This window comes from Oreochromis aureus, linkage group 1 (assembly GCF_013358895.1).
Source record: "Oreochromis aureus strain Israel breed Guangdong linkage group 1, ZZ_aureus, whole genome shotgun sequence".
In the NCBI taxonomy this organism is placed as follows: domain Eukaryota; kingdom Metazoa; phylum Chordata; class Actinopteri; order Cichliformes; family Cichlidae; genus Oreochromis; species Oreochromis aureus.
Window position 1 is genome coordinate 38,261,115 of NC_052942.1, and position 24,570 is coordinate 38,285,684.

The 24,570-nt window shown below is 39.0% G+C and overlaps 1 protein-coding gene and 1 long non-coding RNA gene across 2 annotated transcripts in view; one reads left to right on the top strand and one right to left on the bottom strand.

The window, feature by feature from the left end:
* The window catches only part of LOC120440662, a 15,034-nt gene extending 12,314 nt beyond the window's left edge, over positions 1 to 2,720 (bottom strand). Inside the window, exon 1 of the long non-coding RNA XR_005613419.1 lies at positions 2,659 to 2,720. This is a non-coding gene — a long non-coding RNA (uncharacterized LOC120440662). The remainder of the gene's footprint in view (positions 1 to 2,658) is intronic.
* LOC120441124 (neural-cadherin-like) overlaps positions 1 to 24,570 on the top strand; it is a 370,842-nt gene that overhangs the window by 157,944 nt on the left and 188,328 nt on the right. The window contains exon 11 of the mRNA XM_039614938.1: positions 18,828 to 19,000. Within this exon, the coding sequence (XP_039470872.1) occupies positions 18,828 to 19,000 (173 nt within the window). The remainder of the gene's footprint in view (positions 1 to 18,827; positions 19,001 to 24,570) is intronic.

Consider the following 24,570-nt stretch of genomic DNA (forward strand, 5'->3'; position numbering starts at 1 on the left):
GTGACATCTGAGGACAATTTTATGATAACACACTCACAAAATGAGGGGCTTTTCGGAAAAATGAGGACATTTTGAGGTCCTCATTTTTCCGAGCCTTCTAAAGTGTTCTAGAGGCCCCCAACATGCTCCCAAACCAAAAATCTCGAATGTCCTGAAATATCACAATTTTATGAAAAAAAGTGTGTTTAAGTGTGTTTAGCGTTTTGCTCACTTTCAGTTTCGCCGCCTACTGGCCAGTTTTGGAACAAAACACACTTTTAACACACTTTCAGTGGCGTCACTCTGTGAGTCCTCATTTTGTAGGTGTGTCAGACACAATAACACATTTGACCCAGGTTATAGTGACGTCACTCTGCGAGTCCTCATTTTGTAGGTGTGTCAGACACAATAACACATTTGACCCAGGTTATACCCTTCTTGGGGCTTAAGCAAGGGTAACAACAGTTAAATCAGGCAAATCTTGACAAAAATGAAGGTCTTTAGATTCAGTTATTAGTGCCTGCACATCTTGGGGTTTTTGTTGTTGACAAAATGTCTCAAAATATAAAGTTTCAACATTTGTGTAATTATATTACTGTTATTTAATGAGTCTTACTTCTCAAAATCAATGCACAAATTGTCTGACCTTCACTAAGCAGAATGATGTGTGTGCAGATTTTGACCCTTGAAGAGTTTATATTAATCTGCATTAATATAATTGCATCTGCAATCTGCAGTTGAACTTAGAGATTCCTGCCGCTGTCATGTGATTCAGTATGATCATCAGGCTCAGTCTCGACTCTGAATTCCAAGAGGGCAGCAGCATGTCTCCTTGTTGAATGTCTGCTTTGAATTTTGGGTTGTTTTTTTGTTTTGGTTTCTCTCTGCTACTACCAGAAGTTGTCTGCACCACACCAGGGCCTGTGCTGCTAGCATAAACCAACTGAGCCTCAACCAGGGCCTGTGCTGTTTTCTGAGGCCATCTGCACCGCACCAGGGCCTAGCTAGACCCATAGGCACCACACCAGGGCCTTTACTGCTGTGTAATCAATTACTGTAAATGTACATGTTATCAGGAAATGATCAGACGGCAGAGGGTTTTCAGGAAACACTGTTAAATGTTCAGTTTCTATTTCATATGTTAAAACAAGATCTAGAGTGTGATAAAAGTGGTGGGTGGGTTCTTTTACATTTTGAGAGAAGCCAATTGAGTCTAATAACAGATTAAATGCCATGTTGAGGCTGTCATTTTAGCATCTACATGGATGTTAAAATCACCCACAATAATTATTTTATCTGAGCTGAGCACTAAATCAGATAAAAAGTCTGAGAAATCAGACAGAAACTCTGTAAGGCCCAGGTGGACGATAGATGATAACAAGTAAGACTGGTTTCTGAGTTTTACAGCTGGGGTGGACGAGGCTAAGCATCAGGCTTTCAAATGAATTAAAAGTCTGTCTTGGTCTTTCGTTAATTAATAGGCTGGTGTGAAAAATTGCTGCCACACCGCCCTCCGCCTGTGCTGCGATTTCTGGTAGTTAGAATTACTCGGGGTGTTGATTCATTTTAACTAACATAATCATCCGACTGCAACCAGGTTTCTGTAAGGCAGAGTAAATCGATTTGTTGATCAATTATTAAGTCATGTACTAACAGACTTGGAGGAGAGCGCCTAATATTTAATAATCCACAATGTTTTACTCTTTGGTTCAGATGTGGATACTGTATTGTTCTTTCTTTTGATTTTTTTATGTTTAAATTGTTTTTGCTGGTTTTTAGTTTGTTTTGTCTGTTTGGGAGCTGACACGGTCTCAGTGGAGATGGGTTTTGGGGGTAGCAGGAGGAGAGAAGCTGCAGAGGCGTGTAAGACTGCAACTCTGCTTCTTGGTCCCAACTCTGGATAGTCATATTTTGGGGGCTTTAATAAATTTGTCCATATTTCTAGAAATGAGAGCTGCTCCATCCAAAGTGGGATGGATGCCGTCTCTCCTAACAAGACCAGGTTTCCTCCAGAAGCTTTGCCAATTATCTATGAAGCCGACATCATTTCTGGGACAACACAGACAGCAATTTAAGGAGAAATGCAGCTAAACAGGTCACTCCTGGTCTGATTGGGGAGGGGACCAGAGAAAACTACAGAGTCAACATTGTTTTGGCAAAGTTACACACTGATTCGATATTGATTTCAGTGACCTCCGATTGGCGTAACTGGGTGTCATTACTGCCGATGTGAATTATGATTTTACTGAATTTCGTTTACCCTTATGTGGTGGCGCGAATGAGGAATAACCGGGGACGGTAACTAAGATGTTGACAACGCCACCTGGGGAGGGAGTTACACCCCAGGAAAGATATCTCTAGCCAATGTAAGTGTTACACTGGCAACCAAAGCCCACAGACTTGTTATTAACGGCAAAGGTGAGGCAGGTGAATTTTACAAATCAAGGTTTATTAAGAAGAACTACTAAAAACATAGAATTATAAAATCAAAGAGGCACCTAAGGTAGCAGGGTTGAGACGGCAAAATAGTTAATTAAAAACGACCAGACTCCCTACCACGATGCTACCCTAAAACAATCACAACATGATAAAAGAGCAACTAAACAAAATGGTGGAGACCGGCCACTTGAGGAGGCAACCTACAGGAGGAGTGCCCAAGGGTGCCACACAATTACTCACCCATGTGATTTCACTGCAGACCTCACTCACACTAAAGCGGTGCAATCTACCTATGCCCGGTGTGTACACTGCGCATGCATCGGGAGGGATTCCACCTCACGTGCCTAGCCCCTCAACAAGCAGCCACACCTCCACTAAAGCAATAAAAGAAAGCATAAAACATTAAACAGATTAGTAAAAGATCTACATAAAACAAATACACCCCAAATTACTGTTTGTTATAAAAGCATTGCGTAACAAACAAAACAGCATATGACAAGACAGCAGTAGTATAGTGCAAGCCTGCAACAAAGAGGGAAACAGTTGTCAAAGTCCACCCTACTATGCCACGTTATGATGAACACAAGAGTCCCACTTACCACTCTCTAAAGGGCAATACTAAACTGAGTAACTTTCCTGGAGAGATCTGCAGCGCTTAACTGCCTAATGCTCGCAGCCACCTTGGATGGACAAGACTACCAAATGACTCCTTCTGGTAGTGAAGCGCAGCTGTTTCTTATAAGCCTGCTAATTGTCAACTGGGAAGGTGTGGATGTTAGTGGTGCGTTTGTGGACATCATGTAAAATCCTACCCCAGAATCTACTTCACTACACTTAGCCAGCAGTTTTAAATTTCCTTCAATGTCGCCTGCTCTGGCCCCTGGAAGACAATTAACTATGGTTGCGGTGTCTCTAGCTTCACATGTCTGAGAACAGAATCACCAATTACCAGAGTTTGACCCCTGACAGATTGTGTGTCGCCGAGTGGGGGAAAACGGTTAGACACATGTATGAATTTGAGGAATGGACCCAAAATGCAGACACAAAGGAACGTGAAAGAAAATTTTAATATTAACAGAAAGCAAGCTGTTTATTAAGGCTGGTAAAATAGGCAGAACCAGCTTCCAGTTTGGATTCGGGAGACAGACACTATCTCTACTTTTAAGATTAGGCTTCAAACTTTCCTTTTGCTAAAGCATATAGTTAGGGCAGGATCAGGTGACCCTGAATCCTCCCTTAGTTGTGCTGCAGTGAACGTGAGGCTGCCGGGATTCCCATGATGCACTGAGTTTTTCCTTTCCAGTCACCTTTCTCACTCACTATGTGTTAATAGACCTCTCTGCACTGAATCATACTTGTTATTAATCCACAGCATGTCTTTATCCTGTCTTCCTTCTCTCACCCCAACCAATCACAGCAGATGGCCCGCCCCTCCCTGAGCCTGGTTCTGCTGGAGGTTTCTTCCTGTTAAAGGGAGTTTTTCCTTCGCACTGTCGCCAAAGTTCTTGCTCATAGGTGGTCGTATGATTGTTGGGTTTTTCCTCTGTATCTATTATTGTGCGATCTACTGTACAATATAAAGCGCCTTGAGGCGATTGTTGTTGTGATTTGGTGCTATATAAATAAAATTGAATTTAATTGAATTAAAAGATTACAAAACAAAAGGCAGAAGTGAAGCTAAACAATAACCTAACCTGGGGACAAACCATGAAACCTGACATGGATACAAACATACCTGGAACATGGAAACGTGGCACCAAAGACAACAGATGACCTGACACTGAACAAATGAGGACAGGACTTACAGTGGCTTGCAAAAGTATTCGCCCCCCTTGAACTTTTCCACATTTTGTCACATTACTGCCACAAACATGAATCAATTTTATTGGACTCGCACATGAAAGACCAATACAAAGTGGTCTACACGTGAGAAGTGGAATGAAAATCATACATGATTCCAAACATTTTTACAAATAAATAACTGAAAAGGGGGTGTGCGTAATTATTCAGCCCCTGAGTCAATACTTTGTAGAACCACCTTTTGCTGAAATTGGATTCCATTAAAATTGATTCATGTTTGTGGCAGTAATGTGACAAAATGTGGAAAAGGGGGACGAATACTTTTGCAAGCCCTTGTAAGTACACAGAGAGACAATGAGGGGATGAGGAACAGCTGGGACAAATCAGACCTAACAAGACAAGGGAAACAAAACTAGACTCACTGCATATAGGACAAGGACTTTCACAATAAAACAGACATCACAAGGGTAATCTAATAAACAAATGAACTTAGCTAACCTAAAGAACTTATAAATAAACATCGACATCCAAACAAACTAAAACTTAAAATGCTGGGTCAACAAACCCAGGAAAGTGACAGTAAAATCATTTATTATACACATTATACTTATTTTCTTAAATTGCTTATCTATTATCTGTATTTTCACTTGAGGGTCTAGGGGTACTGCTCTTCTTTTCATGACAAATTAGGACATGTTTATGATAACACACTGACAATATCAGGCCAATTTTGGCATTACTCCATCAGTGAACAGCATGCCCATGCTAACTTAAACTAGACCAGCAAGCTAACCACATGTGTATTTAAGTGTTACTTAAGAATAGGAACCAAACAAATTAACGGAACGAAATTAACTGTAACAGCAGTTTTCAAAACACTGTGACACTTCTCAAGTGTTCCTACCTCAAATACAGCGAGTGTTGCTGTGTTTTTGTTGTTAAATGGACGAGGAGAGCCCGTGGCTGGTGAGAGGATGCGGCATTTCGTCAGTGGAGCATAGAACGACGTCTGTGATTGGACAACAAGTGAGTAACGCTGCATCTGATTGTTCGAAAGCCTCAACCAAAGAGCTGCTGGTCACGGCAAGATACAAACTCGCCGGAGCTCTGAGTGAACTGCACATCCGGGACCTTCAGCACTCAGCAGAGATTTGTCTTGACGTATGTATTTACCTTTGATATCCATGACTCGACGCACATTTAGCAAAGGTAAAGTTGTATGTTTAACAAGCTAATTAACGCTAGTTAAACGGAACTAAAACAATACACAATCGATTTGAACAAACTGTGTGATGAATGATGATAAATGCTAAAAATTACTTAAGATTTATCTTCAACAATAGATATTAGAAGTTTAATTTAACTGTTTTTAAATTCCCACTGGAGTTAAAGGGACCTGTGGCCTTGCACGTGCTCTGCATCTTCAACTGCACAGACAGTCAGTCTAAGCTTTTTAAGTGTAGCTAACTGCAACACACATTTTTTTTCAACACAAGATATGTTTGGGGGATTTAAATGTTAATAATAATGTTTTCGTATTTAGCACAAACCAATAGGGTCTGGGTCTCTGGCCCAGCGTTTCTGACGTTATTCTAAGGTTTTTGAGTTTCTTATGTTTAGTGGCGGGTTAGTTGAGTTTGGCTTAACGTTATTAACATTGTTTTAAGGAGTTTATGTTAGGGTTGTATATTACAACGTTTGTATTTTCATGCCATTTTTCCTGTTTTATTTTGAAAGAGTCTGTTGTGTTCAGTTCATTAATCTCACTGACCTGTTGTGTCAATAGAATCATTTGTGCCAGCTACTTCCCTGCTCTCCTTCCATCCTGTCTCAACCTCCAACAGGAAAGTAGAAGTCCTCATATGGTAGGACCAGTGATTGTAGTGTGTGTGTTACACTGTCCTCATATTGTTTTAAGCTGTGAAGGACATGAGTGTGTTTCAGTTGCCTTCCTCATGTGGTTGGATCAACAACTCTAGTGTGTGTTACACTGTCCTCATATTGTGGGTAGCAGAACTGTACAGTGTTAAGTTTCTTTAGAATCTGGTATAAGGAAGTCGGATCCTTCTGTAATAATGTTCACTGATACAAATATGATCTGTAGTTAATTATCTAGTCGGGATTTATACTAGAGAATGTTTCTGACGTTATATTGTTGTCTTTTGTTGCAGACACCAAGTGCTGAGGTCCTGTCTCAGCCTCATACTTACCCACTTCATTCTTCCAACAGGTTACACATCATATTTTTGTATTTGGTATCAAGTATATGTGTCAGATGGGCCTAGTGCATAAATGAAATGCACTTTAATTGTATTAAAACAATCAGTTTCAGTCAAAGTTAACCAAAATCAACATTAGCATTAGGAGAAAGTAATTGTCTATACCATTTGTTAGTCCAAACTTTCCCGTAAAGCATCAGCGTGATCTTTATTCTGACTACATTTGATATTTTTGTCCTTTTACACATGTTTTTGTCCATTTAACCTCCCGCTGATCAGTTTACATGATTTAATTTCTGGGGAAATAGATGCCTTTAAATCAGTGTTGGGTTTGGAGCTTTTATTGACAACAGCAGAAGAAGTTAGAAGTCAGGAACATGAACTCTACATGTGTTCAGTCGTCATGTCCTCATATTGTTTTAAGCTGTGAAGGACATGAGTGTGTTTAAGAAGAAGTCCTCATATGGTAGGACCAGTGATTGTAGTGTGTGTTACACTGTCCTCATATTGTTTTAAGCTGTGAAGGACATGAGTGTGTTTCAGTTGCCTTCTTCATGTGGTTGGACCAACAACTCTAGTGTGTGTTACACTGTCCTCATATTGTGTGTAGCAGAACTGTACAGTGTTAAGTTTCTATAGAATCTGGTATAAGGAAGTCAGATCCTTCTGTGAATAATGTTCACTGCTACAAATATGATCTGTAGTTGATCATCTAGTCGGGATTTATACTAGAGAATGTTTCTGACGTTATATTGTCTTTTGTTGCAGACACCAAGTGCTGAGGTCCTGTCTCAGCCTCATACAGACCAATCGGTGAGTGACTTACCCACTTCATTCTTCCAACAGGTTACACATCATGTTTTTGTATTTGGTATCAAGTATATGTGTCAGATGGGCCTAGTGCATAAATGAAATGCACTTTAATTGTATTAAAACAATCAGTTTCAGTCAAAGTTAACCAAAATCAACATTAGCATTAGGAGAAAGTAATTGTCTATACCATTTGTTAGTCCAAACTTTCCTTTAAGCATCAGCTTGATCTTTATTCTGACTACATTTGATATTTTTGTCCTTTACACATGTTTTTGTCCATTTAACCTCCTGCTGATCAGTTTACATGATTTAATTTCTGGGGAAATAGATGGCTTTACATCAGTGTTGGGTTTAGAGCTTTTATTGACAACAGCAGGAGAAGTTAGAAGTCAGGAACATGAACTCTACATGTGTTCAGTCGTCATGTCCTCATATTGTTTTAAGCTGTGAAGGACATGAGTGTGTTTCAGTTGCCTTCTTCATGTGGTTGGACCAACAACTCTAGTGTGTGTTACACTGTCCTCATATTGTTGGTAGCAGAACTGTACAGTGTTAAGTTTCTTTAGAATCTGGTATAAGGAAGTCGGATCCTTCTGTAATAATGTTCACTGCTACAAATATGATCTGTAGTTAATTATCTAGTCAGGATTTATCCTAGAGAATGTTTCTGACGTTATATTGTTGTCTTTTGTTGCAGACACCAAGTGCTGAGGTCCTGTCTCAGCCTCATACAGACCAATCGGTGAGTGACTTACCCACTTCATTCTTCCAACAGGTTACACATCATATTTTTGTATTTGGTATCAAGTATATGTGTCAGATGGGCCTAGTGCATAAATGAAATGCACTTTAATTGTATTAAAACAATCAGTTTCAGTCAAAGTTAACCAAAATCAACATTAGCATTAGGAGAAAGTAATTGTCTATACCATTTGTTAGTCCAAACTTTCCCTTTAAGCATCAGCTTGATCTTTATTCTGACTACATTTGATATTTTTGTCCTTTTACACATGTTTTTGTCCATTTAACCTCCTGCTGATCAGTTTACATGATTTAATTTCTGGGGAAATAGATGGCTTTACATCAGTGTTGGGTTTAGAGCTTTTATTGACAACAGCAGGAGAAGTTAGAAGTCAGGAACATGAACTCTACATGTGTTCAGTCGTCATGTCCTCATATTGTTTTAAGCTGTGAAGGACATGAGTGTGTTTCAGTTGCCTTCTTCATGTGGTTGGACCAACAACTCTAGTGTGTGTTACACTGTCCTCATATTGTTGGTAGCAGAACTGTACAGTGTTAAGTTTCTTTAGAATCTGGTATAAGGAAGTCGGATCCTTCTGTAATAATGTTCACTGCTACAAATATGATCTGTAGTTAATTATCTAGTCGGGATTTATCCTAGAGAATGTTTCTGACGTTATATTGTTGTCTTTTGTTGCAGACACCAAGTGCTGAGGTCCTGTCTCAGCCTCATACAGACCAATCGGTGAGTGACTTACCCACTTCATTCTTCCAACAGGTTACACATCATATTTTTGTATTTGGTATCAAGTATATGTGTCAGATGGGCCTAGTGCATAAATGAAATGCACTTTAATTGTATTAAAACAATCAGTTTCAGTCAAAGTTAACCAAAATCAACATTAGCATTAGGAGAAAGTAATTGTCTATACCATTTGTTAGTCCAAACTTTCCCTTAAAGCATCAGCGTGATCTTTATTCTGACTACATTTGATATTTTGTCCTTTTACACATGTTTTTGTCCATTTAACCTCCCGCTGATCAGTTTACATGATTTAATTTCTGGGGAAATAGATGCCTTTAAATCAGTGTTGGGTTTGGAGCTTTTATTGACAACAGCAGAAGAAGTTAGAAGTCAGGAACATGAACTCTACATGTGTTCAGTCGTCATGTCCTCATATTGTTTTAAGCTGTGAAGGACATGAGTGTGTTTAAGTAGAAGTCCTCATATGGTAGGACCAGTGATTGTAGTGTGTGTTACACTGTCCTCATATTGTTTTAAGCTGTGAAGGACATGAGTGTGTTTCAGTTGCCTTCCTCATGTGGTTGGACCAACAACTCTAGTGTGTGTTACACTGTCCTCATATTGTTGGTAGCAGAACTGTACAGTGTTAAGTTTCTTTAGAATCTGGTATAAGGAAGTCGGATCCTTCTGTAATAATGTTCACTGCTACAAATATGATCTGTAGTTGATCATCTAGTCGGGATTTATACTAGAGAATGTTTCTGACGTTATATTGTTGTCTTTGTTGCAGACACCAAGTGCTGAGGTCCTGTCTCAGCCTCATACAGACCAATCGGTGAGTGACTTACCCACTTCATTCTTCCAACAGGTTACACATCATGTTTTTGTATTTGGTATCAAGTATATGTGTCAGATGGGCCTAGTGCATAAATGAAATGCACTTTAATTGTATTAAAACAATCAGTTTCAGTCAAAGTTAACCAAAATCAACATTAGCATTAGGAGAAAGTAATTGTCTATACCATTTGTTAGTCCAAACTTTCCCTTTAAGCATCAGCGTGATCTTTATTCTGACTACATTTGATATTTTTGTCCTTTTACACATGTTTTTGTCCATTTAACCTCCCGCTGATCAGTTTACATGATTTAATTTCTGGGGAAATAGATGGCTTTACATCAGTGTTGGGTTTAGAGCTTTTATTGACAACAGCAGGAGAAGTTAGAAGTCAGGAACATGAACTCTACATGTGTTCAGTCGTCATGTCCTCATATTGTTTTAAGCTGTGAAGGACATGAGTGTGTTTCAGTTGCCTTCTTCATGTGGTTGGACCAACAACTCTAGTGTGTGTTACACTGTCCTCATATTGTTGGTAGCAGAACTGTACAGTGTTAAGTTTCTATAGAATCTGGTATAAGGAAGTCAGATCCTTCTGTGAATAATGTTCACTGCTACAAATATGATCTGTAGTTGATCATCTAGTCGGGATTTATACTAGAGAATGTTTCTGACGTTATATTGTCTTTTGTTGCAGACACCAAGTGCTGAGGTCCTGTCTCAGCCTCATACAGACCAATCGGTGAGTGACTTACCCACTTCATTCTTCCAACAGGTTACACATCATGTTTTTGTATTTGGTATCAAGTATATGTGTCAGATGGGCCTAGTGCATAAATGAAATGCACTTTAATTGTATTAAAACAATCAGTTTCAGTCAAAGTTAACCAAAATCAACATTAGCATTAGGAGAAAGTAATTGTCTATACCATTTGTTAGTCCAAACTTTCCCTTTAAGCATCAGCGTGATCTTTATTCTGACTACATTTGATATTTTTGTCCTTTTACACATGTTTTTGTCCATTTAACCTCCTGCTGATCAGTTTACATGATTTAATTTCTGGGGAAATAGATGGCTTTACATCAGTGTTGGGTTTAGAGCTTTTATTGACAACAGCAGGAGAAGTTAGAAGTCAGGAACATGAACTCTACATGTGTTCAGTCGTCATGTCCTCATATTGTTTTAAGCTGTGAAGGACATGAGTGTGTTTCAGTTGCCTTCTTCATGTGGTTGGACCAACAACTCTAGTGTGTGTTACACTGTCCTCATATTGTTGGTAGCAGAACTGTACAGTGTTAAGTTTCTTTAGAATCTGGTATAAGGAAGTCGGATCCTTCTGTAATAATGTTCACTGCTACAAATATGATCTGTAGTTGATCATCTAGTTGGGATTTATACTAGAGAATGTTTCTGACGTTATATTGTTGTCTTTTGTTGCAGACACCAAGTGCTGAGGTCCTGTCTCAGCCTCATACTTACCCACTTCATTCTTCCAACAGGTTACACATCATATTTTTGTATTTGGTATCAAGTATATGTGTCAGATGGGCCTAGTGCATAAATGAAATGCACTTTAATTGTATTAAAACAATCAGTTTCAGTCAAAGTTAACCAAAATCAACATTAGCATTAGGAGAAAGTAATTGTCTATACCATTTGTTAGTCCAAACTTTCCCTTTAAGCATCAGCTTGATCTTTATTCTGACTACATTTGATATTTTTGTCCTTTTACACGTTTTTGTCCATTTAACCTCCCGCTGATCAGTTTACATGATTTAATTTCTGGGGAAATAGATGGCTTTACATCAGTGTTGGGTTTAGAGCTTTTATTGACAACAGCAGGAGAAGTTAGAAGTCAGGAACATGAACTCTACATGTGTTCAGTCGTCATGTCCTCATATTGTTTTAAGCTGTGAAGGACATGAGTGTGTTTAAGTAGAAGTCCTCATATGGTAGGACCAGTGATTGTAGTGTGTGTTACACTGTCCTCATATTGTTTTAAGCTGTGAAGGACATGAGTGTGTTTCAGTTGCCTTCCTCATGTGGTTGGACCAACAACTCTAGTGTGTGTTACACTGTCCTCATATTGTTGGTAGCAGAACTGTACAGTGTTAAGTTTCTTTAGAATCTGGTATAAGGAAGTCAGATCCTTCTGTAATAATGTTCACTGCTACAAATATGATCTGTAGTTAATTATCTAGTCGGGATTTATCCTAGAGAATGTTTCTGACGTTATATTGTTGTCTTTTGTTGCAGACACCAAGTGCTGAGGTCCTGTCTCAGCCTCATACAGACCAATCGGTGAGTGACATACCCACTTCATTCTTCCAACAGGTTACACATCATGTTTTTGTATTTGGTATCAAGTATATGTGCCAGTTGGGCCTAGTGCATAAATGAAATGCACTTTGATTGTTTTAATACAATCAGTTTGAGGAAAAGTTTCCCAAAATCAACATTAGTATTAGGAGAAAGCAATTGTCTATACCATTTGTTAGTCCAAACTTTCCCTTAAAGCATCAGCGTGATCTTTATTCTGACTACATTTGATATTTTGTCCTTTTACACGTTTTTGTCCATTTAACCTCCCACGATCAGTTTACATGATTTAATTTCTGGGGAAATAGATGGCTTTACATCAGTGTTGGGTTTAGAGCTTTTATTGACAACAGCAGGAGAAGTTAGAAGTCAGGAACATGAACTCTACATGTGTTCAGTCGTCATGTCCTCATATTGTTTTAAGCTGTGAAGGACATGAGTGTGTTTCAGTTGCCTTCTTCATGTGGTTGGACCAACAACTCTAGTGTGTGTTACACTGTCCTCATATTGTTGGTAGCAGAACTGTACAGTGTTAAGTTTCTTTAGAATCTGGTATAAGGAAGTCGGATCCTTCTGTAATAATGTTCACTGCTACAAATATGATCTGTAGTTGATCATCTAGTCGGGATTTATACTAGAGAATGTTTCTGACGTTATATTGTTGTCTTTTGTTGCAGACACCAAGTGCTGAGGTCCTGTCTCAGCCTCATACAGACCAATCGGTGAGTGACTTACCCACTTCATTCTTCCAACAGGTTACACACATATTTTTGTATTTGGTATCAAGTATATGTGTCAGATGGGCCTAGTGCATAAATGAAATGTACTTTAATTGTATTAAAACAATCAGTTTCAGTCAAAGTTAACCAAAATCAACATTAGCATTAGGAGAAAGTAATTGTCTATACCAGGGTGCCCAATCCCAGTCCTCGAGAGCTACTGTCCTGCAGCTTTTAGATGCATCCCTACTCCAACACAGCTGAATCAAATAGTTGGATTACCAATTCGGCATGCCATCAAGTCTGGCAAAGGCCTGATAACGAGCCATTCATTTGATTCAGGTGTGCTCGAACAAGGACGCATCTAAAAGCTGCAGGGCAGTAGCTCGAGGACTGGGATTGGGCACCCTGGTCTATACCATTTGTTAGTCCAAACTTTCCTTAAAGCATCAGCGTGATCTTTATTCTGACTACATTTGATATTTTTGTCCTTTTACATGTTTTGTCCATTTAACCTCCCGCTGATCAGTTTACATGATTTAATTTCTGGGAAATAGATGCCTTTAAATCAGTGTTGGGTTTGGAGCTTTTATTGACAACAGCAGAAGAAGTTAGAAGTCAGGAACATGAACTCTACATGTGTTCAGTCGTCATGTCCTCATATTGTTTTAAGCTGTGAAGGACATGAGTGTGTTTAAGAAGAAGTCCTCATATGGTAGGACCAGTGATTGTAGTGTGTGTTACACTGTCCTCATATTGTTTTAAGCTGTGAAGGACATGAGTGTGTTTCAGTTGCCTTCTTCATGTGGTTGGACCAACAACTCTAGTGTGTGTTACACTGTCCTCATATTGTGTGTAGCAGAACTGTACAGTGTTAAGTTTCTATAGAATCTGGTATAAGGAAGTCAGATCCTTCTGTGAATAATGTTCACTGCTACAAATATGATCTGTAGTTGATCATCTAGTCGGGATTTATACTAGAGAATGTTTCTGACGTTATATTGTCTTTTGTTGCAGACACCAAGTGCTGAGGTCCTGTCTCAGCCTCATACAGACCAATCGGTGAGTGACTTACCCACTTCATTCTTCCAACAGGTTACACATCATGTTTTTGTATTTGGTATCAAGTATATGTGTCAGATGGGCCTAGTGCATAAATGAAATGCACTTTAATTGTATTAAAACAATCAGTTTCAGTCAAAGTTAACCAAAATCAACATTAGCATTAGGAGAAAGTAATTGTCTATACCATTTGTTAGTCCAAACTTTCCTTAAAGCATCAGCGTGATCTTTATTCTGACTACATTTGATATTTTTGTCCTTTTACACATGTTTTTGTCCATTTAACCTCCTGCTGATCAGTTTACATGATTTAATTTCTGGGGAAATAGATGGCTTTACATCAGTGTTGGGTTTAGAGCTTTTATTGACAACAGCAGAAGAAGTTAGAAGTCAGGAACATGAACTCTACATGTGTTCAGTCGTCATGTCCTCATATTGTTTTAAGCTGTGAAGGACATGAGTGTGTTTAAGTAGAAGTCCTCATATGGTAGGACCAGTGATTGTAGTGTGTGTTACACTGTCCTCATATTGTTTTAAGCTGTGAAGGACATGAGTGTGTTTCAGTTGCCTTCTTCATGTGGTTGGACCAACAACTCTAGTGTGTGTTACACTGTCCTCATATTGTTGGTAGCAGAACTGTACAGTGTTAAGTTTCTTTAGAATCTGGTATAAGGAAGTCGGATCCTTCTGTAATAATGTTCACTGCTACAAATATGATCTGTAGTTGATCATCTAGTTGGGATTTATACTAGAGAATGTTTCTGACGTTATATTGTTGTCTTTTTGTTGCAGACACCAAGTGCTGAGGTCCTGTCTCAGCCTCATACAGACCAATTGGTGAGTGACATACCCACTTCATTCTTCCAACAGGTTACACATCATGTTTTTGTATTTGGTATCAAGTATATGTGTCAGATGGGCCTAGTGCATAAATGAAATGCACTTTAATTGTATTAAAACAATCAGTTTCAGTCAAAGTTAACCAAAATCAACATTAGCATTAGGAGAAAGTAATTGTCTATACCATTTGTTAGTCCAAACTTTCCTTTAAGCATCAGCTTGATCTTTATTCTGACTACATTTGATATTTTTGTCCTTTTACACGTTTTTGTCCATTTAACCTCCCGCTGATCAGTTTACATGATTTAATTTCTGGGGAAATAGATGGCTTTACATCAGTGTTGGGTTTAGAGCTTTTATTGACAACAGCAGGAGAAGTTAGAAGTCAGGAACATGAACTCTACATGTGTTCAGTCGTCATGTCCTCATATTGTTTTAAGCTGTGAAGGACATGAGTGTGTTTAAGTAGAAGTCCTCATATGGTAGGACCAGTGATTGTAGTGTGTGTGTTACACTGTCCTCATATTGTTGGTAGCAGAACTGTACAGTGTTAAGTTTCTTTAGAATCTGGTATAAGGAAGTCAGATCCTTCTGTAATAATGTTCACTGCTACAAATATGATCTGTAGTTAATTATCTAGTCGGGATTTATCCTAGAGAATGTTTCTGACGTTATATTGTTGTCTTTTGTTGCAGACACCAAGTGCTGAGGTCCTGTCTCAGCCTCATACAGACCAATCGGTGAGTGACATACCCACTTCATTCTTCCAACAGGTTACACATCATGTTTTTGTATTTGGTATCAAGTATATGTGCCAGTTGGGCCTAGTGCATAAATGAAATGCACTTTGATTGTTTTAATACAATCAGTTTGAGGAAAAGTTTCCCAAAATCAACATTAGTATTAGGAGAAAGCAATTGTCTATACCATTTGTTAGTCCAAACTTTCCTTAAAGCATCAGCTTGATCTTTATTCTGACTACATTTTGATATTTTTGTCCTTTTACACGTTTTTGTCCATTTAACCTCCCACCGATCAGTTTACATGATTTAATTTCTGGGGAAATAGATGGCTTTACATCAGTGTTGGGTTTAGAGCTTTTATTGACAACAGCAGGAGAAGTTAGAAGTCAGGAACATGAACTCTACATGTGTTCAGTCGTCATGTCCTCATATTGTTTTAAGCTGTGAAGGACATGAGTGTGTTTAAGAAGAAGTCCTCATATGGTAGGACCAGTGATTGTAGTGTGTGTTACACTGTCCTCATATTGTTTTAAGCTGTGAAGGACATGAGTGTGTTTAAGTAGAAGTCCTCATATGGTAGGACCAGTGATTGTAGTGTGTGTTACACTGTCCTCATATTGTTTTAAGCTGTGAAGGACATGAGTGTGTTTCAGTTGCCTTCCTCATGTGGTTGGACCAACAACTCTAGTGTGTGTTACACTGTCCTCATATTGTTGGTAGCAGAACTGTACAGTGTTAAGTTTCTTTAGAATCTGGTATAAGGAAGTCGGATCCTTCTGTAATAATGTTCACTGCTACAAATATGATCTGTAGTTGATCATCTAGTCGGGATTTATACTAGAGAATGTTTCTGACGTTATATTGTTGTCTTTTGTTGCAGACACCAAGTGCTGAGGTCCTGTCTCAGCCTCATACAGACCAATCGGTGAGTGACTTACCCACTTCATTCTTCCAACAGGTTACACATCATATTTTTGTATTTGGTATCAAGTATATGTGTCAGATGGGCCTAGTGCATAAATGAAATGTACTTTAATTGTATTAAAACAATCAGTTTCAGTCAAAGTTAACCAAAATCAACATTAGCATTAGGAGAAAGTAATTGTCTATACCAGGGTGCCCAATCCCAGTCCTCGAGAGCTACTGTCCTGCAGCTTTTAGATGCATCCCTACTCCAACACAGCTGAATCAAATAGTTGGATTACCAATTCGGCATGCCATCAAGTCTGGCAAAGGCCTGATAACGAGCCATTCATTTGATTCAGGTGTGCTCGAACAAGGACGCATCTAAAAGCTGCAGGGCAGTAGCTCTCGAGGACTGGGATTGGGCACCCTGGTCTATACCATTTGTTAGTCCAAACTTACCCTTAAAGCATCAGCTTGATCTTTATTCTGACTACATTTGATATTTTTGTCCTTTTACACATGTTTTTGTCCATTTAACCTCCCGCTGATCAGTTTACATGATTTAATTTCTGGGAAATAGATGGCTTTACATCAGTGTTGGGTTTAGAGCTTTTATTGACAACAGCAGGAGAAGTTAGAAGTCAGGAACATGAACTCTACATGTGTTCAGTCGTCATGTCCTCATATTGTTTTAAGCTGTGAAGGACATGAGTGTGTTTAAGTAGAAGTCCTCATGTGGTAGGACCAGTGATTGTAGTGTGTGTGTTACACTGTCCTCATATTGTTTTAAGCTGTGAAGGACATGAGTGTGTTTAAGAAGAAGTCCTCATATGGTAGGACCAGTGATTGTAGTGTGTGTTACAATGTCCTCATATTGTTTTAAGCTGTGAAGGACATGAGTGTGTTTCAGTTGCCTTCCTCATGTGGTTGGACCAACAACTCTAGTGTGTGTTACACTGTCCTCATATTGTTGGTAGCAGAACTGTACAGTGTTAAGTTTCTATAGAATCTTGTATAAGGAAGTCGGATCCTTCTGTAATAATGTTCACTGCTACAAATATGATCTGTAGTTGATCATCTAGTCGGGATTTATACTAGAGAATGTTTCTGACGTTATATTGTTGTCTTTTGTTGCAGACACCAAGTGCTGAGGTCCTGTCTCAGCCTCATACAGACCAATTGGTGAGTGACATACCCACTTCATTCTTCCAACAGGTTACACATCATGTTTTTGTATTTAGTAATCAAGTTTATGTGTCAGTTGGGCCTAGTGCATAAATTAAATGCACTTTGATTGTATTAAAACAATCAGTTTGAGTCAAAGTTTCCCAAAATCAACATTAGCTTTACTTCTTTGTGAAGATCTTAGGAGAAAGAAATTGGCGTACCATTTGTTAGTTCTAACTTTCCCTTTAAAGCATCAGCTTGATATTTATTCCTACTAAATTTGATATTTTTGTGTTTTTGTGTTACATTGTCCTCATATTGTTTTAAGCTGTGAAGGACATGAATGTGTTTTTGTAGCCTTTCTCAATTGGTAGAACCAACAACTCTAGTTTGTGTTACATTGCTCCTTTAAAGTGCTCCAGTAGAAAGCAAGGTTTAAGAACATTTTGTATTCACATTATAAACTATAAACTAGAATATTTTCTATCTTTTCTTGCATTCACATTAAGATATTTTCTTTTGTTTCCATTTATGACAGCTGGGAAGGTGAGAAGCAAGTGGACAAATGATGAAGTAAAGGTTGCTGCAAAGTACCAGGTAAAAGGAATGTGACTGCTGCTTCCAAGCAGAGCCGGCAGCTCGTAAAGGCAGAGACTGGGTTGCCATAAAGTACTACATCCACAACAGGATCATTGCATTAAAAGAAAGATGCAAGGAAAAAAAGAAACAACCAAGAGAGATACTTTGTTGCTTCCACAGTTATGTCAATATTGTAGTTTTCTGTATTGCATTGTTCTTACTCATAAATCTGTGGTTTATGCTGGGTGCTTTTTCAATTAAATGATAAGAAAGGCAGATAATGTTCCACGTTTTTATTGACATGAACATTCACTACAAAATGAATTAATGCATTACAATATTAAGACTTAAAAAGTAGACTGACCACATTTGACCTATGTCTTTTTTAAGTCTCTACACAGCTCATATTTACTGTTTTATTAACACATAAATGTCTGATATTTCTGTCAGAAGTTACCCGACTGGTGAGCATTACTATTGTGCATCCATGCCTATTATATTGTAATCTCAAAAGGAGCCAAGCTTAAAAATACAGAACCTACCCTTACCTGGTCCTTATAAGTCATATATACTTGAAAATTATGTGTTTCCATGGGCTTCACAATTCACCTAAACATGAAATATCAGTGTGTGACCTTATGGTACTCATAAGTCACATAAACCTGACAGTGTCCTCACAAGTAGCATTAAATTCAGGTTTGACCAAAATTTCACCCTAGCCAAAATCTCAACAGATGGGCGTGTTCCTGGAAGCATGGGTCAAACTTTGTGTGATTCCCATGCCTCTAGGACCTTCAGAAAGGCACGTTCCCATTTGTCACATTTTTGTCATAGGTCCTGATATTTCACGAAAACACGTATGTGTGTGTGTGTGTGTGTGTGTGTGTGTTAACCACTGTCATTTTTATGTTTGGTTGCAGGCTTGATCCGGCTGCGCTCCAGCCCACCACCTCGCCTCCAGGGTGTTGAATATGTCCTCAATGTTACAGCCACGGATGACAATGCCTCAGGCGGACCTCAGGCCTTGTCATCCACGGCTCAGGTCATAGTTGGAGTGGACGACGTGAATAATAACAAGCCTGTCTTTGAGAAGGTAAGATGATCCCTCACCCACAGTCGCCTCATTAAATGTTGTTTAGTCTCTCTCTTTCTACTGGTTTGATAACAGCGGTGGGAGGGGCTCTTCCAAACCACACCACTACCCTTAGGACAATGGCAGGAGAAACGCTGGTCGCCATGCAAGGCTTTCTTTTACTTTCTCCTAAATATATCTGTCTCACTCTTTTCTTGTTGCGCCTGCCTATCCCCTGTAGCTCTCCTCCACTCCTGTTTCCCTGTCTTTGTCTTTCTATCTCCTCTATTCATTAGCCTCTATCTCTCCTCTCTGGAGGAGCGATTAGTGAGCTTGACCCTCATATCTGCTCTCTCATCTCTCTCCTACATCATCATGGTCTTTTAATTAAAGCTTCAAGGGACGTGGGAGAAATCCCGACCAAGCCACTCTCGAAGTGCTACGTCTCCACCTGCTTTTTTTTTTAACTTTACTAGCCATGTTTCAGTTTTAAATGGGATGACTTTTCAAGCCCCTCGAGGTATCGAGAGCCAAGATTAGGAGCGGGGCCATGCTGAATAAACCTGGCTCACTCTCTTATGGGTGGGGGTGGGGGGTGGGGGCGTTTTTCGTTCCACTTCAAGAAGAAACAGAGGGACAGGCGACAAAATGAGAGCCAAGAGAGAAGACAGAAAAGAAGAGAGGGATTCCTGGTCGGCATTTTTTTTTTATGTGCACTGTATGCTCAATTGTCTCTCTCAGGAATCTTCTCCAGGCATCATACCGTACTCTAAGTCTATGATTCATTCTTTTTTCCCTGCTGGCAGAAAGCTGTGTGCAACGGACAGACAATCCCCAGACACCCCCCCAAACGACTCTTCTAAGTCAAAAAGAATTAAAATGATGAAAGCACACAAACCTGGAGTTAAAAGAAAATAAAATGTAGCAAATAAAAATTAATGATCACAGAAAAAAAAACATTTTAGTGTCTAGAAATAGAGAAAAATAAAAGGAAATTCTGGGAAAAACCCTGCTGTACATTAGCGTTTCAGTTAGTGAAGACATCCGAGGTTCGCTGGTGGTTCCTGTGTCACTAGTAGCCAGCAGCAGGACACTGGAGCAGAAAGGCCCTTTTATCTTGTTTTGATGCCCAATCTTACGACATGGTGTAGCCTCTGTGGAACTCGGGGCTGGATCAGTGGACCAAGACAGAGGCAGCGAGAGGCACGCAGAGAGGTAGTGAAAGCAAGATCTCACAGAGTGGAGGCTCCAGCATTTCCCAGGAGCATAAAGTTACATAAACTGATTAGATTTATTTTTAAAGCTTTAGTACTTCTCTGATCTGCACTCATATACAGTGTTTTATAGAAGCAGAACATATTGAGTAAAACTGAATAAAACACAGGACAGTGCATGTCTCAAAGGGCACGGTTTTAAAAACAACAATAAAAAAAAGGAACTCTGGAGCAGCGTGATCAAAAACAACCAGCCAACAAACTTTGAAAGTGCTGATTCAGCAACTTTTTCCTCTGTAAGCACATACCAAATCCCATCCCACTGTCATCTATTCACCCACCCACCTGTTCTACGCTTCTGCTGGGTCACGCAGCAGCACACTAAGTCTTCCACTTTTTCCTGCTATATCCCAAGTCTCTCTCTTCCTACTGCCCACACCTCCACTGTCTCCTTTTATTGTAAAGGAGCAGAAGCTCAAAGGAAGAAGTCTGCCACATCGATAGTCTTCATGTCAGTACTGCAGTTTTATTTCCTTTAATGTCATTACAGAATTTAGCATGTGCTTTTATGTTCATCCAGTCCTCGATGGCCAATGCCTTGCCTTCTTGGTCAGTACTTATTTAGTAGCTTAAATATGGACTCCACATTGAAACAGAGAAATCAAAAAGTGTGAGTGGTTTATCCCACAGTTGTACTTCCTTGCCACACAGGAAGCTTGTTTCGGCTGCTTTTGCCTGTGCTTCTTTTTCTGTCTTTACTAAACAGGTGAGGGGAGGAGTGCTGTAACTTATGTCACCCAGAGGTTATTCTCCAAACTCAGTGTTTAGGCAACCCCCAAGTTATTGTAGCCTGCCATTTCCCAGATCTTGGAGAAACATAAATGTGACATATTCTGTGACTCTCCGACTCTTTTTACTCCCCAAAGAGGTTCAGAGAGGCAGTTCATTAGCTTCAGAGCTGAGGACACATAAGGTTTAAAACAGTTTTATTCTTATGATCATTACAGTTACTTATTATATTGTGATATTCTGAAGTATACATGTTACATGTATTTACATAGCTGAAACCTCATGTAAATGCAACAGAAACTATGTTTCTAAACAGCATCGCAAATGTCATGAACTAATGAGAGCATGCCATTATGATACATGATACGGAAAACACACCTTATCTTCCTAAACACTGAGGGAAAAGGAAAACCAATGACAATTATCTAAGCTGAGCTCCTGAAGCAAAAGTCTGGAGAAAAAAGGTGTTCAACACCAAGTCCTGTTACGAAGGTCTCACAGTATGGTCTTAAACGATGGCCATTCACAAGTAGTGGTTCACGACTAACCGAATTCTGATTTCTCAAATACAAATGTCTACATCTTAGCATAAATATGTAGGGTGGCCCGACAGCCGGTCGGGCATAGCGGAAGGCTTCGCTGCTGCTTGCATTTGATGAATAAACTGACTCACCTCTACAGGCTGTTGGGTTTGTTTTTGTAACCAAATCTTCCTTTTCAGTGATTTTTTGACCTATTTGTATCTCATTTCCTCGTGAGCAAACAGAGCCTGCTTGTCACTCACAATAAATCGTGGTAGTTCGAAAAAGCTAAAGAAATAAAAAGTTGCACATTTCAGTGCACATTTTGACATCTCTTTTTTGTGTTTAGCCTTACTTTTGTGTTTTTCCATACGAAGTCTCTCATCTGACCTCTTGAGGATTCGTTTCTTCTCGGCTAACAACTTTTTAACAAATGACACTTTGACCCTTTTGAAAAATTAGATGCTTGTAGCCAGACCTTCTTATCTTCCTCAAAGTCCCAATACAATCTATGGAAGCGAACAAATTTGGAAGAACAATGGAAAAAAAGCTGGATGATGGAAGAATGGGTGGCAGTGGAGATGAGCTAGAAAGAATGAGAGTAGGCATGGAGTAAAGGTAACAGGAGACAACTTTAACAAAGCCCTCCTGTAATTAATTAGGTGTCAAAGGAACACATCAACCAGCAGCACTGAGGTATTTCTCTCTTTCCTCTGTCTCTGTAGTACATCAACATCAATGCTCCAGTGAAACAGGTAAAAAGAAATAAGAATTTTTGATGGATAAAGAATAAGAGAGAAAGTTGAAAGACCACAGAAAAAGATACAATAAAGATAAATTGAGCAAAGCCGAAATGGTGCTTAAATTGTGATAATAAAGCTCCTCATGTGTCTGACAAGTTCTGTGATTAACAAAATCTTTGAGCTAGCCAACAGGGAGCAGCTACCTTACAACACGCAAAGAACTGACAGCACTGAATAAATCTCTATGATGACTCCAAGAATGCGTGCGGTGTTAAACAGGGAGTAGTGTTAATGTTTTAGAGTTGAATTTTAAAATATTCACTTCCTGGGTATATACAGTATATCACCCTTCCCTCGGGAAACTCCAGATCCTCCAACACTTAAAACCGAGGACAGCAAATGATTCATAATTTAAGTGTATTCTCTGTTTTTCTTTCATATTTAGCAGATCCTGCACATTTTATAGCAAAAAGACATGGCTCTAAAAGCATTTTTGAGAGGAAAAAAAACACAGTGCCATAAATGTTATACACAAACTCTTCTGCTGTTCCTCTTGGCAGTTTTATCTGCAGGGAATTATTGCTTTCATAGTGCCGACATGGATGTCATAACTGTGGATTTCTGTTTAGTTGCCTTCTATTTTATTTTCAGATCTCTGTTTTAACGACGTATGGTTGAATAGTCCAAAAAATTACCTCCTACCTCTTTTTCCTAATCACATTACCTTGACCTCAGTGCAAAACATCAAGGTGTGACAGGGAATCTATATGTTGTAACTTGGGAAAAGAGAAGTGTACTGTGCAGAGAATCCAACAGCAATTACAATAGAATCTTTAGAAATATAATGTTGGAGCTTGTCTACATTGAAAGTACAATGTTCGGAATATTTTTATGTCCATCTTTGATGTAGTTCAGTTCATTTGCCAAGTTTACTTGGGGTGCAGAAATTATCTCTCTTTCAAAAGATGCTCCAAACACACAGGCACACAGATGATGTGCAATCAAAAAGTTCTGTTACTGTGACTGTAACAAAAAAAGTCCTTATTAAAATTCCCTCTTTGCTCTTAAAGGTCTAAAGTCCTTTGAAACCTCGAAACACCACCCTCGGAATTTCTGCTACATTTGCATCGATCCTGAAGTCCTATTTGGACCACTTACACATGTGTTGTCTCAATTTCTTTTCATTGATCTCAAGCTTGCACGGAAACATTAACTTTGGTGTCAAACTGACCCGTCTTTCATATTATGACTTATACATTTGTTGTCAGAAGTTTACATCCGTTCATCGTGGGCATCAATGTCATGGTAATCTGGGGCTAATTTTAATCTCTTTGAACTCTTCTTTTTCCAAGGTGGAAAGGTTTTATAGCAAACATCTTTAATGAGTTGCACAAGTTTGGGGGATTTTCAACAATGGGAACGTCCATGGAACTCAGTGAAGATTAAGAATTATAGAAGGTCTCTTTGAGTCATTTCTAAACAACTGCAGATTCCAAGATCATAATCTCAAACAACTGTTCAGATTCAAAGATGTTCAAGATATGGAACATAAACCTCAGATGAAAGGAAAATGGTTTGGATGTTCAGGAACAACCCAGGAGCCACGAAGGCTCAAGCCTGCCATGGTCTGAAAACTGCTGGAAGGTTTCACCAAGTTTTCAGTAACCCACATGGACAACCAAATGTCAAATATTCAGGCAGAATTATCTCAATAGCTTGCTTATAGCTACAAAAAGCATGTAGTTGAGGCTTGACTTGCTAAAGGCCATTTAACCAAAGATTAATATTGGTGTATGTACGTATTTGAGCCTGTATGTATACTTTTGTCCCATTTTAAACTAGACACAATCTAAAATAAAGTCAAAGTTTAAAGTGCATCCAATTCTTGTTTTCTTAAAGTCATTAAGGATGCATGCTGAACAATTATTTCACCCTGTAAAAAGAAAAGTTCAAAGAAATCCGAAGAAGTCCTAAATAATCATGACATTCAAGCCAGTGAATGTAAACCTTTATTGTAACTTACTCTAAAGAGCTTAGAAAGAAAGCAACTTAGACTACCATGACCTGGATGGCTGAGAACCTACACAGACATCTTTTGATTGCTTGTTCCCTGAAAGTCTTTAGTGCATGAGTCCAGTGTCCAAGCCCAAGGAATTCCATTTCAGATTAGCAGCATGATGGCATTTCTTCCCCAGAACCCACTGGTGTTTTGTTTTTTTCACCCCACCATGAATTTGTTCTCAAGGGTCAGACTGTCAGGCCCACAGAGCATTTAAAACACTTTTTTCTATTCACATTGCAGGGTCTGTGTTTTGATAGACTGT